At 30.4% G+C, this 17,953-nt stretch overlaps 2 protein-coding genes across 2 annotated transcripts; one reads left to right on the top strand and one right to left on the bottom strand.

The window, feature by feature from the left end:
* Positions 1-3,353: 3,353 nt before the first annotated feature.
* On the top strand, positions 3,354-8,543 carry LOC115704495 (cytochrome P450 87A3-like). Its single transcript, XM_061108338.1, has 9 exons — positions 3,354-3,626; positions 4,441-4,774; positions 4,886-5,035; positions 5,126-5,377; positions 5,893-5,994; positions 6,091-6,169; positions 6,446-6,552; positions 6,652-6,779; positions 8,258-8,543. Exons 1-9 carry the CDS (start codon positions 3,424-3,426, stop codon positions 8,352-8,354), a joined length of 1,452 nt encoding a protein of 483 aa, XP_060964321.1. The 5' UTR covers positions 3,354-3,423; the 3' UTR covers positions 8,355-8,543.
* Positions 8,544-13,418: 4,875 nt separating this feature from the next.
* Positions 13,419-16,009, bottom strand: LOC133034412 (uncharacterized). The gene is made up of 2 exons (XM_061109496.1): positions 15,619-16,009; positions 13,419-13,999 (listed from the first exon to the last, which is right to left on the bottom strand). Exons 1-2 carry the CDS (start codon positions 15,629-15,631, stop codon positions 13,419-13,421), a joined length of 594 nt encoding a protein of 197 aa, XP_060965479.1. The 5' UTR covers positions 15,632-16,009.
* Between the last annotated feature and the right edge of the window lie 1,944 nt (positions 16,010-17,953).

Below are 17,953 nucleotides of genomic sequence, written 5' to 3' on the forward strand. Positions count from 1 at the left end.
TATTTTTCATATTCCCAAAATCAATATTTTTTTTTTAATTTGTTTATTTTTTTTTTTTAGTTTTTTCATGTGTATATTTTAAGTGTTGTATATATAAATTTATTTATCGTATAAATTATGTTTATTTTAATTTTTTATTTATTATTTTATTGTTTTTATTTAAAATATTGTGTTTAAATCTTTATATTATTTTTCATAGTCCCGAAAATAATATTTTTATTTGTTTACTTGTAATTGATTCTATTTGTTTTGTTTTGTTTTCTTGTTTATATTTTAAGGTTGTTTTTGTTTAAATTTTCTTTATATTGTGCTTTTATATTGAATCTAGTTTTAATTGATAATTGGTAAAAATTTTGTTATGTAAAAATTAATTTGAATATCACTATGGATCATGCATGTTCCATTATTATAGTATGTCAATGTGAACATAGTATATATTAATGTTAAAATCAATTTGAATATCACTTATGTTTTTTGTTATTATATCAATGTGAACATTATTATGTAGTAATTTAAATTATAATAACGTTTGTTATTTAAGATATTGTTATATATATATATATATGAATATTTTTTTATAGTAACTTTGCTTATTAGTACATAATATTATTTAATGATGAGTTTGTATGATTTTTTATGTTGTAAATATGCCCTCCAATGTATACATTTTTAAAATAGTTTTTTCTTACATATTTTTTTGTAATTATGTTATTTTTATTGTACACTAATAATATATATATATATAAAAATATAAGATCAATGCCGCAATGTGATATCAATACAAATTTCAATACTAGCATTTTTTTTTTCTCAATGGTATAACATCTCTATATTTTGTACTTAAATTGTTCACCTCATCAAGCATTCTTCAAAATGCTACGGAGTATATAGATACTACTACTTGATAAGGCAACAAAATTAGTCATTTGTACATTATTTAATGGGGAAAGAAAAATCAGTAATATCTTGCGTCTCCAGTTCAACCATTTTAAAAATTTAATGTTAGTAAATATTAATAAGCTTCCATAAATAAATAAAAAACATAAAAAAAGGTTAATAATATAATAAGAAAGCTCTTAATTCATGCATGATATTTTTTTTAAAAGGAAAATCCATTCAGCACCAACAAACAATTATAACTGAATAGGCAAGTTACTTTTGGCAAGTTAATTAAGAGGAAATATTCACATTCTACCTAGAAGATGCTTTAGTATAAAAAGCCATGTAATAAGCTAGCTAAACAATAAGTGAGAAGGTTAGCATCTCTTAATTCATACATACTAGAGATGTTTGTTACAAATGGACTCAAATGAGATGAAGTAGAAGATTAAAAGAAAATGATATTGTCTCTTTATAATTGGATTGATGATAAAACTAATATATTTTTATATTAACACTTTTTGTTTTTAACAAAAAATTAATGTTGTTACTTGTTATTGAACTTGTAATATTATTTTGGGATATGTATTCTTCTTGGATGCCGTCTAAGGGCTTTCCATATTGTCATCATGCTACTATAGTTATGATTTTATATATTTCAAGTATTGATATGTAGGGAAAACTTTTGAATAGTAGTACGTACGTAGCTTGAGGTTTCTTCTCTAATTTTTTGATACTATGTTAGTTTATTAAAAACAAAACCAAAAAGGATATAATTAGTTTTTTTATTTTATTTATTTATTTTTTTAATTTTTTATAGAGTATTGCTAAGAAACACTAAGACACCAATATAAAATCGTGTCCTATAATTAGATAGCAGTAATTTATAATATTTGTTAAAGTAAAATAAATAAGACTTAATATTGAATTACACCTTAAACTATTTTTAATGAAAAATATAAAAATTGAGCTATATTTAGTACAAAAAATAATTTTGTAATATTTTTACATTAAGTTTACTATTGTACTCCAATACATAATTGTAAATCTTGATGTAAAATTAAACATGTCATTTTATGCTCATGTAATAATTTATTAAAAATATATATAATAATAATGAAAAAGTAAAAATATAACATGATAATAATGTAAAAGTAAAATATATATATATAAAAAAAAAAGTAAAATGTTCTGATGGAAATTGATTGTTTGGTTTGTGTTCAGGCTATCTAGAGTGAGTTGCATATGCAGTCTGAGTTTGGTTCATTGGTTAATGATTGTAGATTTGCTTTATCTTCTTTGAGTCATGTTACTATTCAGTTTGTTGAACGATCTGTGAACAAAACCGTCCATCTTTTGGCGCGTAGCTCTTGTTTTTTCCCAAGTCATACTTTTCAAGATTATCAGTTAAGTCCTGAATTGCGTAACATTGTACAGCTAGTTATTTTACCGGTTAATGAAAGTTTACTTTTATTCAAAAATAAAATAAAATAAAATAATACAAAAGTAAATATAAAATTTAATAATAAAATAATAATAATAATAATACAAGTCATTTAATGTAAATGAACATATTAACTAAAATGTAATAGATAATAGTAAATATAAATACATAACATTAACATTTAGTGTGATGCATATTTTGCATCATGCTGATTTGAATTATTTTTTATTATCTGACAAATTTACATCATAACTTAATATATCATTAAAGTAGATTATTTACGAAATTAATTATATTTTATATTTGTATTATTTATTTGTCTTCTTATAAGAATGCTAACCACCATAAGTAAAGCACCATGAGTGGGGTTTGTTCTCTTTTATATGTTTGAGGAATTGTTTTTGTTTTGTTGTTAATATTAATTATATCTTATATGGAATCCTAATTAATTATAGATATCCGACGAAAAAGAAATATAGGAATGTATACCGTGAGCACCGCGTGCAGCGCAGTACCCATTAGACGGCAACTATTGTCTTATCTCTTCTTTTTCCTAAATTCCTCATTGTTTTTTTCGTACATAATGAAGTTAAAGGCGTGATTCACTATATATTTAATATTAATACACCACATTCTAAAAATTAAGAAACAAAAAGACTACATTATATTTTTTGAGCATTGGTATTAGGTGTCAGCGGTGTTTAGCACTTTCTCGATATGTTGCGTTGCGATTGGTTAGCGATACTTTTTAAAAACTATTATAGTAAATTATATGAGACCCGATACTTAGTTAGACCAATAGCGATATTAACACATAAGAGGCTGCTAGGCACCACTGGTACCCTTTAGCATTTCTCATATTTTTTAACTGCCCAATTCACACACATATCATCATTAAAAACAAGAGAAAACTGATCAAATTATTCTCTTGTATATCTAGTACATGAAATCCCGTCTCTAGCTGGTATACGCAGTAATTATATATACTTTTTAATTAATTAAAAAATAGCTATAAATATGTATAATTCGCCTCAGTGTTACTATAACTAAGCCTATATTTGAACTGTTTTCTAGGTTCATCGATCGAGTTTATCATCAAAATGTGGGATGTAGTTGGTTTGTGCATGGGAACTTTGATTGTTATAATGATAAGTCATTGGTGTTACAGATGGCAGAACCCAAAGTGCCATGGAAAGCTGCCACCTGGTTCAATGGGCTTCCCTCTTATTGGTGAGACTCTCCATTTCTTTTCTCCAACTTCAACCTATGACATTCCACCATTCATCAAAACTAGAATGTCAAAGTAAGTACTGTTTTTATTAATTCCATATCATAATTAATTAATATTTTTAGTAATTAATAAAGAATAATTAGTATTTTTGTTCTTAAAATTTGTATGCTATCAAATTGTTTATAGTATACAACATCAAGACTCGTTAATAATACTTCTCGAAATATAATTATTACAGTAACACGTAATCTTTCTATTATATTCTATTCAATTTTATTATGAAATGAGTGACACACAATCCATAATAGTTGATAAATAAAATACTGAATTTTAAGTAACGGTTTACAATTTTACTGTCACACGGATTTTTTTTTATAAAAATACTGTCTTTTTATAAAATAACTGTAAAACAACAAAACAAAACAATTAATACAATAGTGGAACAACTAAAAAATAATGGTGGAAAAACAGTAAAAACTTACTACAGTACACAGTATAAAAAATATACAGTATTTTTGAAAAAAAAATTCCACCCACGGTAAAATAGTAAAAAAATTAAAAATTTCAGTATGTGGTGTAAAAATTCTTAAATAAATACAAATTAAATATCTTTCATCATTTTTACTTTAATAATTAAAAAAGTAAAAACTAAATATATAAATTACTATGAAAAATATGTTTTATTTATTTCACAATAAAAATGAATAAAATTTAGAGGGTAATATTGACAAACAATATATACTATAAGACCTTACAAAAAGAATACAATATACTATAAGAGACCTAATTTGGTAGTGTAAAAAATTCAAACCAAAAAATGTTAATTCGTTAATAAACTACTATTTTAAATATAAGATATATATTTTTAATTAATTATATATTTCAGATATGGATCGTTGTTTCGCACTAGCATAGTTGGGCAGAAAGTTATAGTGTCGACTGACCATGAATTCAATTACCAAATATTTCAACAAGAAGGAAAGGATTTCCACATTTGGTACTTGGAGACTTTCAACAAGATTGTGGGTGATAACCAAAGCATGCTAGCTTATCAAGGAACGTTTCACAAGTACCTTAAGAACTTGATTTTACACCTTCTTGGCCCTCAAAGCTTGAAGGAACGTCTTATTCTTGAGATGGGTGAATCCACTCGCACTCACATCTTTTCATGGGTTACTCATCATGGTGGCATTGTAGACGTAAAAGAAGGAGCCTTAAACGTATAACATATATATTTTTACAACTATACATTTTATATTAATAGATGCATGCATGTCAAAATTGATCTATATATAAATTTAAAAATATGTTCGGTTTATAAAAATTGGCAGATGGTATTTGAATTTGTTGTTAAGAAGCTCCTAAGTTATGAGGAATTGAAGGAAGGAAAGAAATTGAAAGATAACTTCAACAAATTCATGGATGGGCTTATATCTTTTCCATTAAACATCCCAGGAACTGCTTTTCATGCATGTATAAAGGTACTTTTATATATTTTTGTTTTGTTATTTTTATAATGAATTAAATAAACTATATATACTAATTAATAATCATGATATCATATATAACAGGGACGACAGAATGTGATTAAAGTAATAAAAGATACTTTTAAAAAAAGGAAAGCATCAAAGAAAGTTGAGGGTGATTTCTTGGACCATTTACTTGAAGAAATGGAGAACAGAGATGAGAAATTTCTAAATGAAGCGATTGTTGTAGACATGATCTTTTTGATTCTCTTTGCTTCCTTTGAGACCAGTTCATCAGCAATTACTTTAGCAATTAAGTTGGTTTCTGATCATCCTCAAGTGCTAGCACAGCTTACGGTACTATCTTCTTCTTCTACTCCTCCTCAACTACTTTCTTTTTTCTTTCTCCAAACTCACTCACTTCACTAGCTTTTTCTAATTTTTTCTAGTTCACCTAAGTATTATTTTATAAATTAATTCTTCCTTTGTACTATCATTAATTACTACTGAAAACTAGTGCACTTTTTTAAGAGGTTTTTAACATAGATATTCTTCAATTAAGTTTTACTTTGCTCATGCAATTCAGTAATATGTGAGCTTTTTTTTTTGGTAATTAAATTCTTGAGTTTCAAAAATATATGATCACTTTCAAACTACCATGAAAGATTTTGTCTCTTTATTCCTCACAATGTTAATTTGTGATGTTCTTATTTCATATCTTTTAGTATATACTACGTACTGGTTGTTTGTTTTGTTTAGCTCTCTCGCTAGCTCCTAGGACTAGAAACTATTTTCTTTCTAGCTTTTTGTCATATAGTTAGTGACATTATGTGTGTCAGTAAATTATAAAATAATAAAAAAAATAATTGCAGAAAGAGTACGAGACAATAATAAAAAGTCGTGGCAGTACTGATTTTCATGTAAACTCTGAGCTCACATGGGAAGAATACAAAGCGATGACTTTTACACATATGGTGAGTTTTATTATATTATGAACATTTAATTTATTTAAAATACCCACACAGTGATTCTGGGTGAATCATTCATTTATGGGTTATTCATTTGTACAGGTTATCAATGAAGTAGTCAGGCTAGCAAATATTGTGCCAGGAATCTTTAGAAAAGTTGTGAATGATGTTCAGATAAAAGGCAAGTCGATCAATTAATTTCTGAAAAATTATTCCTTAAATAAATTAAAGAGGAGATGCAAAATTAATCACGTATAATTAAATTTATATTATGAATTATATTGTCATGTGCATGTACTTATTAAACAACATGCATAAATTTTTGGTGGCCGTTGACTGTTTTATATTATTTTCAATTTATTTATACGGAATTTATAAATGTGTAACAATTATAAAAGATTATTATGTTTGTATTAAATTGTTTGAGAGTGATATTGATCAGAAAGTTAATTTACAGGATATACAATTCCGGCAAATTGGTTAGTTATGGTTGTTCCATCAGTGGCTCATTTGAGTGGCGATATTTATGGTGACCCTCTTAAATTTAATCCCTGGCGATGGCAGGTTACCTATATAATAATATAATTAATTTATTTTTATACACTAAAATTTGTTCAAATTAATTAATAAAAATTAATATTTGTTGGAAAATAACACACACAGGGAAAAGATTTACACGTAGGATCCAAGACTTTCATGGCCTTTGGTGGCGGTGCCAGGCTTTGTGTGGGAGCTGACTTTGCAAAGCTCGAAATGGCCATTTTCCTTTTTCAATTGGTTTCAAGATACAGGTAGTAATAATTAATTAATTAATTCACTTAATTCTATATTTCACTTAATTAGCCATGCATTCTTCACAAGTTAGTTACAAAATTCTTGAGTAGGATATACATGATCCATGTCCCGAGTTCGGGTCCTGGGTCCGCGTCCGGGTCCGGGTGGATCATGGGTCTGCGTCCGCTTCTGGGTAGGTCCTGGGGTCCAGGTCCCGTGTCCAGGTCCGGTTCTTGGGTCCGGGGTCCCAGGACCGATTCCGGCTCTCGAGTCTCGATCCGTTCCTGAGTCCGAGTCCGGCTCCTGGGTCCAGGTTCCTAGTCTGGGTTCGGGTCCCAACCGGTCAGGTTTCACGTCTAGGTCTGTGTCCGCGTTCGGTCCCAGGTCCAGGTCCAAAGTCTCGAGTTCGAGTCTGAGTCTCGAGTTCGGGTCTAGGTCTGGGTCTCGGGTTCAGGTCCGATTCCGGGTCGGAAATTGGGGTTGACCTGTAAATATTATAATACAAGTTAATACGGAACATTTGCTATGTATTAAATAATATAACTTACACTGATTAAAAAATTTGTTCGTAATAATTAATATAATACATTAATTTATCTAAACATAGTATTATTTATTATTTAATACAATACGATCCTTATACAACCTACGAAGAAGCTCTAAATTTTATTATATATTTCACCTAGTGAAGCATTAATTCATCACAAATTAGCTACAAAATTATATATTAAGTGAAATGATTTATATAATATATATATTCTGAAATCTTAATTTGAACAGCGCAAACTAACTAATTCATTTAAGTATCCACATCTGGAGGTATATAATAGCTAAATGTATAAAATATAGCTAAAAAAAAGCTTTTCCATCATGTACTTTAAAATACATATATTTTATCCCAAATGTGCTTTAGATTTTTAACTCATACTATTTATGAGCTAAATTATATTTTACTATTTGTTTCTCTCTCTCATCATTTTATAATAAATAGTATAAATATTATTAATGATATGATAATATTTAAAATGAATAAAAAAAATAAAATATAATTTTGATAATATAAAACAGAAAAGCTAATGTATAGAATTTTAGTAATGTAAAATAGAGATAAAATAACTCATCGCTTGATGTGATGAGTGCTTACCAAGACTATTTATTGATGGTAATATTTTTTTTAAAAAAAAAATTCTAATTCCATTATGTACTTTAAAGTACATATATTTTATCTCAAATCACTCTTGGTGCTCATACTATTTATGAGCTAAATTATATTTTATTATTTGTTTCTCTCTCTCATCATTTTATAATAAATACATATATAAATATTATTAATGGTAAGATAATATTTAAAATGAATAAAAAATAAATAGTGAAAATTAGAAAAAGATTTTAGTTTACACATCATATATGTGATATGCATTGTAGTTGTGTATTTTTGAACAACAATTGATATGCATTGTATATGTGTAATTAATAACTGGAAACTAATTTTTAGGTGGAGTGTAGTCAAAGGAGGAGAGATCGTCAGAAAACCTGGTTTGACGTATCCCAACGGTTTGCACATCAAGATCTCAGAGAAGCACAACAAGTGATGATAAACCGTGCGTCATCATAGTATCCACACCAACTGGAAAAATGTGCTCTTTATTTTTTCAAACTATGTGAATTTTAAAGTCATCATATCATTAATTTGTCAAGTGTATGTAATATATATGTTAGTCTGAGAGCATAAATAAGTTCATTAATTACATATATATGTGAATTTGAATCAGCAGCTTTAATAAGTAAAAGTCGTGTATATTATGTTTTTGTGTTTCAAAGAACATGCATGGATAAAGTTCAGTAGTTCACCCTAAAAAATAAAATGCATAAATACCATTATCAGATTTACAAACTGTTAGATAAATTAACATTTAACCCAAGATCTATTTGTATATAACATAAAACACAATAGTAGTATATGATAATTGAGTATGTGTACCTGATTGATCCATAACAATTATCTCTGATTGATCCACAGCAGTTACTCCAATTTGATAGTGCAATACTATCAACTAAGTCTTCCTCCCTAGATCTCTAAATCAGAAGCAGTTTATTTTCTCTGATTATCAAAAGGTATACAATTGTGATGAGACAATATGTATTTATAGAGTTAGGGAGGGGACTTAGCTACAAAACCCTAGTTGGGCTGGGCCTGCTCATCAAAGGCTTCAGTCAACTAGAAAAGCCCACACTTCTGCTTCACCTAGACTTTACTCACAGATGCTAAGCCCATTAACAATTGATCACCAACAACATGGGCTAACACAGCAAAGAACTATCCAATCAACCCAAGTTTTAATAAAACCAATAAAATTTAATGTAAGCCCAAATAAAAGTCTAACATTCTCCCACTTGGGCTACATTGATTTTAATACATATATATTATATATCAAAATAATTTTATTTGAAAACGACTCATGGGTTGAACAACAGAAAAATATTTGTGGCCACTTTAAAAACTGATAGTTCTCTGATAGCATCTCAACATACCGGTCCAATTTAACCTTTGATAATGAACTATGACAGTCATATTGTTTTTAGCTCAACAAAAGACATTCATAATCACAAATACCAAAGTATTAAATCGACATGGTCAATAAGTCTAGTAGTGTGGTAAGGAATTATGTTCAACATGTGATCAATTTAAAATAACATAATATCCTTATCAGTCCTCAATTTCACTGATACCGTGATGCTTAATAAATAAGCCAGTGAAATTAAACATACACCACTTAAAATAAATAAGTGTCACTAAACTTGCTTAAATAATTAAGCCAACAACATATCATTGTCAATAAGCAAATAAATTTAATAGACAATGATCACAACAATATGAACCACATGCTTTCAATTCAATCATTCTCGAGAATATAACAAAACATAATTGAAAACATATCCATTCAATAATAAAAAATATTGAAACATAAAATGTAGTTCATAACTTTATTCAGAAAATTATAAATAATAATTTCTAAAAACAAACAAAAAAACAAAACTCCCACTAACCCAAAAGATCAAAAGATTCTAAAATGCCCATATTAACAACATGTTTATTAAACAGCACGGCACTTAACCCTTTGGTTAGAGGATCAGCTAACATCGACTCGGTCTTGCAATTTTCAATGACAATGTCTCCTTTCTTGACCAAGTCTCTGACAGTGAGATACTTTATTTCCATGTGTTTAGAAGCACTACTAATCTTGTTATTCTTTGAAAAGAAAACAGCAGCATTATTATCACAATAGATTAGCATAGGTGTGGAAATAGAATCAACCACTCGTATCTCCGAAATAAAATTCTTCAGCCACAAAGCTTGCAAAGATGCCCCATAACATGCAACAAACTCAGCATACATAGTAGATGATGTGATCAAAGTCTGTTTAACACTCTTCCAAGAAATAGCAGCACCTGCCAAGGTGAAAATATAGCCAGAAGTTGACTTTAAATCATCTACACAACCACCAAAATCTGAATCTGAATAACCAACAACTCGAAGATTGTCAACCTGCTTATACACGAAGCATAAAACTCTTCGTTCTTTGCAAATATCTCAAAACTTTCTTGGCTGCAACCCAATGATCAAGGCCAGGATCAGATAAATATCTCCCAAGAACATTGACTACGAAAGCTATGTCAGGTCGAGTGCAAACCTGAGCATACATCAAACTCCCTACTACACTTGCATAAGGGATGTTCTTCATTGCTCCTCTTTCCAAGTCGTTCTTAGGACATTGCTGCTTAGTGAACTTGTCCCCTTTCAGAATAGGAACAGAACCAGCTTTACACAAATCCATGTTGAACCTTTTGAGCACACGATTAATGTAAGCTTCTTGAGATAAGCCAAGAACTTTTCGATTCCTGTCACGATGGATCTCAATCCCCAAAACATAGGATGCCTCTCCAAGATCTTTCATATCAAAATTGGAAGACAGAAAATTTTTGGTCTCATTTAGTAATGACAAATCACTGCTGGCAAGTAAAATGTCATCTACATAAAGAACAAGAAAAATATAACGACTCCCACTGATCTTCATATAAATACACTGATCAAACTTGTTCTCTACGAAACCAAACGATGTCACAACCTGGTCAAACTTCAAGTACCACTGGCGAGATGCCTGTTTGAGACCATAAATGGATCGTTTCAACTTGCAAACTAAGTGTTCTTTTCCTTTCTCCTTGTAGCCTTCAGGTTGAGACATATAGACTTCCTCATTCAATTCTCCATTCAGAAAAGCAGTTTTAACATCCATTTGATGCAACTCTAAATCAAAATGCGCAACTAAGGCCATAATAATTCTGAATGAATCTTTAGTGGAAACAGGTGAGAAAGTTTCAGTGTAATCAATACCTTCTCTTTGAGTAAAGCCTTTAGCCACTAAACGCGCTTTAAACCTTTCAATCTGTCCCTTTTTATCCCTTTTAGCCTTTAAAATCCACTTACAACCTATTGGTTTAAAACCATCAGGTAATAACACTAGCTCCCATACACCATTTTTCTTCATGGAGTCGATCTCATCATCCGTAGCTGCTAACCATTTTGAAGATTGTGGACTATTAAGAGCTTCACTAAAAGTGACAGGATCCACAAAATGATCAATATCATATTCTCCTTCTCCAAGATAAACAAAATTATCATGACACTTTGTTGACTTCTTTTGTCTCTGAGATCTTCTTAGAGGAGGTACTTCTGGAATAACTTCTCTTTGTTGATCATTGTTTTGAATAACATATTCCACAACTGGAATTTCTTCAATAACAGGATTCTCATTAACAATAGGAGCTTCATCATTAATAGGCCCTTCATCAATAATAGGACCTTCATCATCTTCGATATCGGGAGCAACGTATTCATCAACAATGGGAGCATTACCAACTGGAGTAGGATGGAGACTACTATAATCATCTCTTGAAAATGACATAGGAATACAAATTCCTTTAGAGGACTCCCCCATTTCAAGAGATGTTGAAGGAATTTTTTCAGCAACATCAAATTCCAGAAATTTAGCAGTCTGAGATTCAACAATTCGCGTACCACGAGTAGGACAGTAAAAGCGATAGCCTTTTGAGCGCATTGGATAACCAATGAAATAACAGCGATTTGTTCTCGGATCTAACTTTTTCAAATTAGGATCATAAATCTTTACTTCAGCTGGACAACCCCATACTCGAAGATGATTAAGACTAGGCTTCCGCCCAGTCCACAACTCAAAAGGGGTCTTGGGAACAGATTTACTGGGAACACGATTTAAAATATAAGTTGCAGTCATAAGTGCTTCACCCCATAAAAACTCTGGAAGATTTGTTCTACTCATCATACTTCTAACCATATCCATGAGAGTGCGATTTCTCCTTTCAGCAACGCCATTTTGCTCAGGTGAACCAGGCATAGTGTATTGAGCAACTATACCATTTGCTTGTAAGTACTCTGCAAAAAGCCCCATGTGTTGTCCAGATTCTGTATAACGACCATAATATTCTCCTCCACGATCAGAATGAACAACTTTGATGACTCTTCCTAATTGTTTCTCAACCTCATTTCGAAAAATTTTGAGTTTATCAAGGGCGTCAGATTTTTCTTTAATTAAATAGGTGAATCCATAACGAGAAAAATCATCGATAAAAGTGATAAAATACTTGTTTCTGCACAACGTGGTGGAATAAGGACCAACGATGTCCGTGTGGATAATTTCCAATAAAGATTGACTGCGGTTTGCAGTCTTCTTTCTTGTTTTAGTCAGTTTTCCACGAGTACAATCAACACAAGTATCCCAATCAGAAGCATCAAGAGGAGGAAGTATTTCAGATTTAATTAAACGATCAACCCTTTCTCTGGAAATATGACCCAATCTTTTGTGCCATAACAATAAGGATGTTTCCTTAATATGAGGTCTTTTACCCACGGTATTCCACTGACATTAAAAGAGGAATCTAAAGGAGCCAATAACAACTTGTAAAGACCATCGAATAAAAGCAATTTCCAATAATTCGAGAGTCGAAGCATAATGTCAACATTATCATTTGCAAAATGAAAAGAATATCCTTGTTTAACCAAAAGCGGAAGCGAAACTAAATTCCTTTTAAAAGTAGGAACATAAAAAGTATTGTTCAGAATAATCTTATCACGAGACTGTAATTCAAGAATAAATGTTCCAACATAGATAACGTCAACTCCAACATCATTGCCAACTTTAAGCTTGGACTCCCTCTCACTTGGCTTCCTGAGATCCCTTAGCCCCTGTAAGGAAGCAGAAACATGAACAGTAGCACCACTGTCTAACCACCAAGAATCAATAGGAACATCAACTAGATTAGATTCAAAACAAACACATGCCAATGGATTACCTGATTGTGCTTGCTTCTTTTCTAACCAAGTCTTAAATTTGTGACAGTCTGTTCTCCGATGCCCCAATTTTTCACAAAAGTAACACTTCACATTAGAGTATTTGGACTTTCCGTTGTGATTCTTCTGTTTATTCTTATGCTCCTTACCATTACCATTCTGTTTTGTAGCACCATCATTTTTATTCTTGAATTTTCCTTTTCCTTTGTTGGGCTTGAGGTGAGAAACATAGTTAGCAGATTCATTCTTCTCCCTTTTAAGCTTGCTTTCTTCAAATACACATCGAGAAATTAGGTCGGCGATAGTCCATGTTTGATTGTATGTGTTGTAGAAATTTTGTCTTGATAAGGCTGAAAGAGGCAGGAAGAGCATGAAGAGCTCGATGAATAATGAAAGAGTCAGGAAGAGGAATATTATGATCTTTTAACTTGGACTGAACATTCACCAATTTCAGAATAAAATCTCGCACTCCTTTTAATTCATCATACTTAATGGTTGTCATTTCATCCATAAGATGTCCAGCTTCAGCGTTTTCACCAGTGTCGTATAATTTTTCTACAGCATTGAAAAACTCTTTGGCATTTGTAGTGTCTGGCAAACCACTCAATAGATGTTCAGGAATGGATCTTTTCATAGTAAGAAGACTAAGTCGACTTGACTTTTCCCATTGTGCATGATGAGTTCTCTCGGCAGCTGTACTGGAGTCAGTAAGTTCAGCAGGTTTTTCTTCTCGTAGGCACAAGTCCATATCCATTATGCCTAAAGTAAATTCCACATCTCGTTTCCATGTCTTGTAGTTGGAAGCATTCAAAATATGGATGGAAGCATTATTGTTGTTCACAGAAAAGGAGACTGAAAAATTCAAAAATTAAAACTTGAATAAGCAATATGAGCAATGTATTAGAAAATATTGTAGAATCAACTGGTCATTATAAACTCCCCTTTGGGGTGAGAATATAACACACACATGATCTACCTTCATGAAGTTAACAACAAAGAAAAAAATACATATCATTTAAGAATTTTATTACCTTTGGGCAAATAAATTTCTTAAAAATATGTATTAATTCAAGCAAAAAATAATAATAAATTTATATATTTAAATTATTACCTTTGGGCAAATAATTAAAATATATACATTTAATATTAACTCACTTCATGGAATGTGAACTAATATATGTAAATACTACCTTTGGGCAAGTAATTACACATATAGTCAACCAAAAATATAATATTTTCTTCAACATGTGAAATTTGGTGATAAAACAATCATTGAAAATTAATAATTTTCAACCAAATTTCCAAAAGAGATATATAATTGCTTTTATTATATTGATAATAAAAAAATAAAGTGTCCACCATAACACATTATTTTTATATCAAATAATCAAGTTTTATAACTTTAGAACAACAAATAATTAAAAGATGTGAATATAAGAAAATTGGTGGAGACTACATAGTCAAAACAAATTAAATAAGAGAGTGACTATGTTTTATGGAACGAGAAGAAACTCAAAAAATTTTCTATGATTGACAAATTTCGAAAAATTGTCAAAAAATATTTTTAATAATTTTTTAACTACATAATTATCATTAAAATAATAATAATTATTAAACGGAGTCAAAAAATTAATTAAAAATCATAGAAAAATCAGAAATTTAATTCTAAGCACGCTGGAAAAAAAAATCGTCGAAAAACGACCTCCGAGGGGGTCCCACGCGCCCCCACGCGCCGCCTGCGCGAGTGGGCGTTGCTGGCTGGCGTCCATCTTCTTCCTCCAGCCGGGTCTGAAACCGGGTACGCGACCCGGATCTCCTCCAGTCGGGTCTGCTCGGTTTTTCCGGCCAAAAATTGACTAAAAGATGGGGAAATTGATGGGTTTCGATCGGGAATCAATTTCTAGTTGATTTACACTATTGATTTCGTGTATTAAAAAATAAATGGGTAGATCTATGGCTAAAATCACTCCCAAAATTGAAGAACACAAAAGAAAAAAAATTGTAATGCTAACCTTAGTTAAATCCGAAATTAATTATGTAGGAACATTGATAAACAATTAATTATGAGAAATCTATTATCAATTGTAGATCAAAAACAATAAAATCAAAATACACAAAATATAATTTCATATTATAATCATATAAACCCTAAAACTTTAAATTTAAAATTCTCTTAATATACACAATGATTTCATGCATATAATATATCAATAGAACGAGAATTTAATAATCAATAAAATCCCTAAAGTTTTAAGATTTATAAACAAAAAATTACACATAAAATAATAACGAAATTAATATGAAATTATGGATAATTAATATATACAAATTAATTATACTAATTATAGGTTCTAAATCATATACAATAGGCAATCTGATACCACATGTTAGATAAATTAACATTTAACCCAAGATCTATTTGTATATAACATAGAACACAATAGTAGTATATGATAATTGAGTATGTGTACCTGATTGATCCATAGCAATTATCTCTGATTGATCCACAGCAGTTACTCCAATTTGATAGTGCAATACTATCAACTAAGTCTTCCTCCCTAGATCTCTAAATCAGAAGCAGTTTATTTTCTCTGATTATCAAAAGGTATACAATTGTGATGAGACAATATGTATTTATAGAGTTAGGGAGGGGACTTAGCTACAAAACCCTAGTTGGGCTGGGCCTGCTCATCAAAGGCTTCAGTCAACTAAAAAAGCCCACACTTCTGCTTCACCTAGACTTTACTCACAGATGCTAAGCCCATTAACAATTGATCACCAACAACATGGGCTAACACAGCAAAGAACTATCCAATCAACCCAAGTTTTAATAAAACCAATAAAATTTAATGTAAGCCCAAATAAAAGTCTAACACAAACTTCATTAATATGTAACCTAAAGTAACAATTTCATAAATTAATATCCGTACTAATCAGGCAGATTCCAGTTTCAGCAATATTACTGTGTAACAAAAAAAAAAGTTTTATAAATACCAACATGAGCTATAAAAATTTCAAAATAATTAATTCCATGTTGTAAAGTCCTTTTTTTGCAAGTTAGTTGACAAAATAATTTTTCCATTTATGGTAAGATTGTTGAGCATTTATATTCGGATTCTTACCTTATAAATTCGGTTTTTAGTTGCTCTTTTCCTTGTTTGGAAAGTTGCACTTTCAGCTGAACTTTCTTTTGTTGAAAACTTCTCAAAAGAGAAGGAATTCTCTTTTGGAAAGTTGTATTTTTTAGGGAAACCTTGATTATTGCATTTTCCTTATTAATTTCGATTGTATTTTGATACAATCAGAATATCTAGTCTGTTTTTGGCAGGAGTCAAGCATTGATAGAGGATCGGTCCCGTTTTTAGCAAGTTTCCCGTATCTGGTCAGATCTGCTGCGTCAGCATCCGAATCTGATGGAGCAAATCGTGTTTTCTTAGGAAAGTTTTTGTACAGCTGTTAATTCGAACTTGTGGTTGCCTCTTTGGTTTCCATGTTCTATAAATAGAGCCTAGAGAGCAACCATTCGAATTACCTCTTCCATTATTCATTTTTTGCATTTATCTTTTGAGAGAAGAGAGTGTTTCTTTGTTTTATGAGAGCCTAGTTGTTCATCTAGGTTCTAGTTGTCTATTTCTGTTCTTACTCTATCCTAGAGGTTGTGAAGAACTACTTGACTGAGGGAGAAGACTTGATAAAGCCTTACTTCGGGAGGAAGTAAGCACTTGGTCTTCGGGAGAAGACTTGTTGAAGCCTTACTTCGGGAGGAAGTAAGCACTCACACTTCAAAGACGAAGGGAGTTCGGGCTTGAAGGTGTTTCAAGAAGTCAGATTCATAAAGTGGATTACAAAGGATTGCGGCAATACTTTAGAGGGAGTCTAAACTTGTTTAAGTCAATTGTCTTTGTAATTTTGATACTTTATTAATTGATTTCATTCTTTGGGCGTGGCCCTGTGGACTAGGAGTGTTCGTGAGAACACTGATACCACGTATAAATCTCTTGTGCCAAGTTATTTATTTTTCTGCAAATATTTTATATTTTGCTCGTTCGTTTCTTTGTACGAATTACTTTCTGCTTCTGCAAACGCTTCCAGTTTTTATATTTTCTTATATACAACTGACATTTGCAAAAACACGGTTTTTCACATGTTTATAAAAGTACTACACACTAGTAAAATATAAAATGTTGTTAAAAAGATAAAAGGAAATGTTCATTTGTGAGGGTTGTAGCTGGGATGAGTCGAAGAAGACGAAGAAGAAGAAAAAGAGAGAAAAAATAGTTTTGTGATATTTTAAATTTGTTTTTTTGTTTTTTTTTTCTATATTATAATTTTTCTATAAAATTTATGATTTGGATAAAAAAAAATTGACAGGTGGCATGTTATTATTAGTATTTAACAGATTAGTTAGAAATAGAGACTAACGGATCGACCTCAGGTAGTTTTTTAGTACGTATTTAATAAAAATTTACTAGGAAAAAACTGCAATAATATGGGAAGACGCTCAATTTATTCTTTTCTTTTTTATTTTTATATATGTGCTCAATTTGTCTTATCAAGACATTTTGAAGAAAAAATATAATTAATCAATAATAACTAGGGTAATATTTATACAGTTAACAAGAGGCTCAACCAAAATATTAAGTCATATATATGACAAAATAATGGTGGGGTTAACTTGAATCCTGTGCTTTGCTTGATTGTAAGTAACATATCTTCCATATGATGTCATGTTGATTTTTTCCGACCTTTATAGTTGGTAGATGCACAATTTACTATAGCCAAACACAAATCTCAAATCTTTGTAAT

The sequence above is a fragment of the Cannabis sativa genome, chromosome 1, assembly GCF_029168945.1.
Source record: "Cannabis sativa cultivar Pink pepper isolate KNU-18-1 chromosome 1, ASM2916894v1, whole genome shotgun sequence".
In the NCBI taxonomy this organism is placed as follows: Eukaryota; Viridiplantae; Streptophyta; class Magnoliopsida; order Rosales; family Cannabaceae; genus Cannabis; species Cannabis sativa.

What these genes read in the sequence shown, in the direction of transcription:
- LOC115704495 (XM_061108338.1), top strand. Translation starts at nt 3,424, where the DNA reads ATGTGGGATGTAGTTGGTTTGTGCATGGGAACTTTGATTGTTATAATG. An exon ending in ATCAAAACTAGAATGTCAAA is followed by an intron (nt 3,627 to 4,440) that starts GTAAGTACTGTT and finishes TATATATTTCAG; the next exon opens with ATATGGATCGTTGTTTCGCA. An exon ending in CGATGACTTTTACACATATG is followed by an intron (nt 5,995 to 6,090) that starts GTGAGTTTTATT and finishes TCATTTGTACAG; the next exon opens with GTTATCAATGAAGTAGTCAG.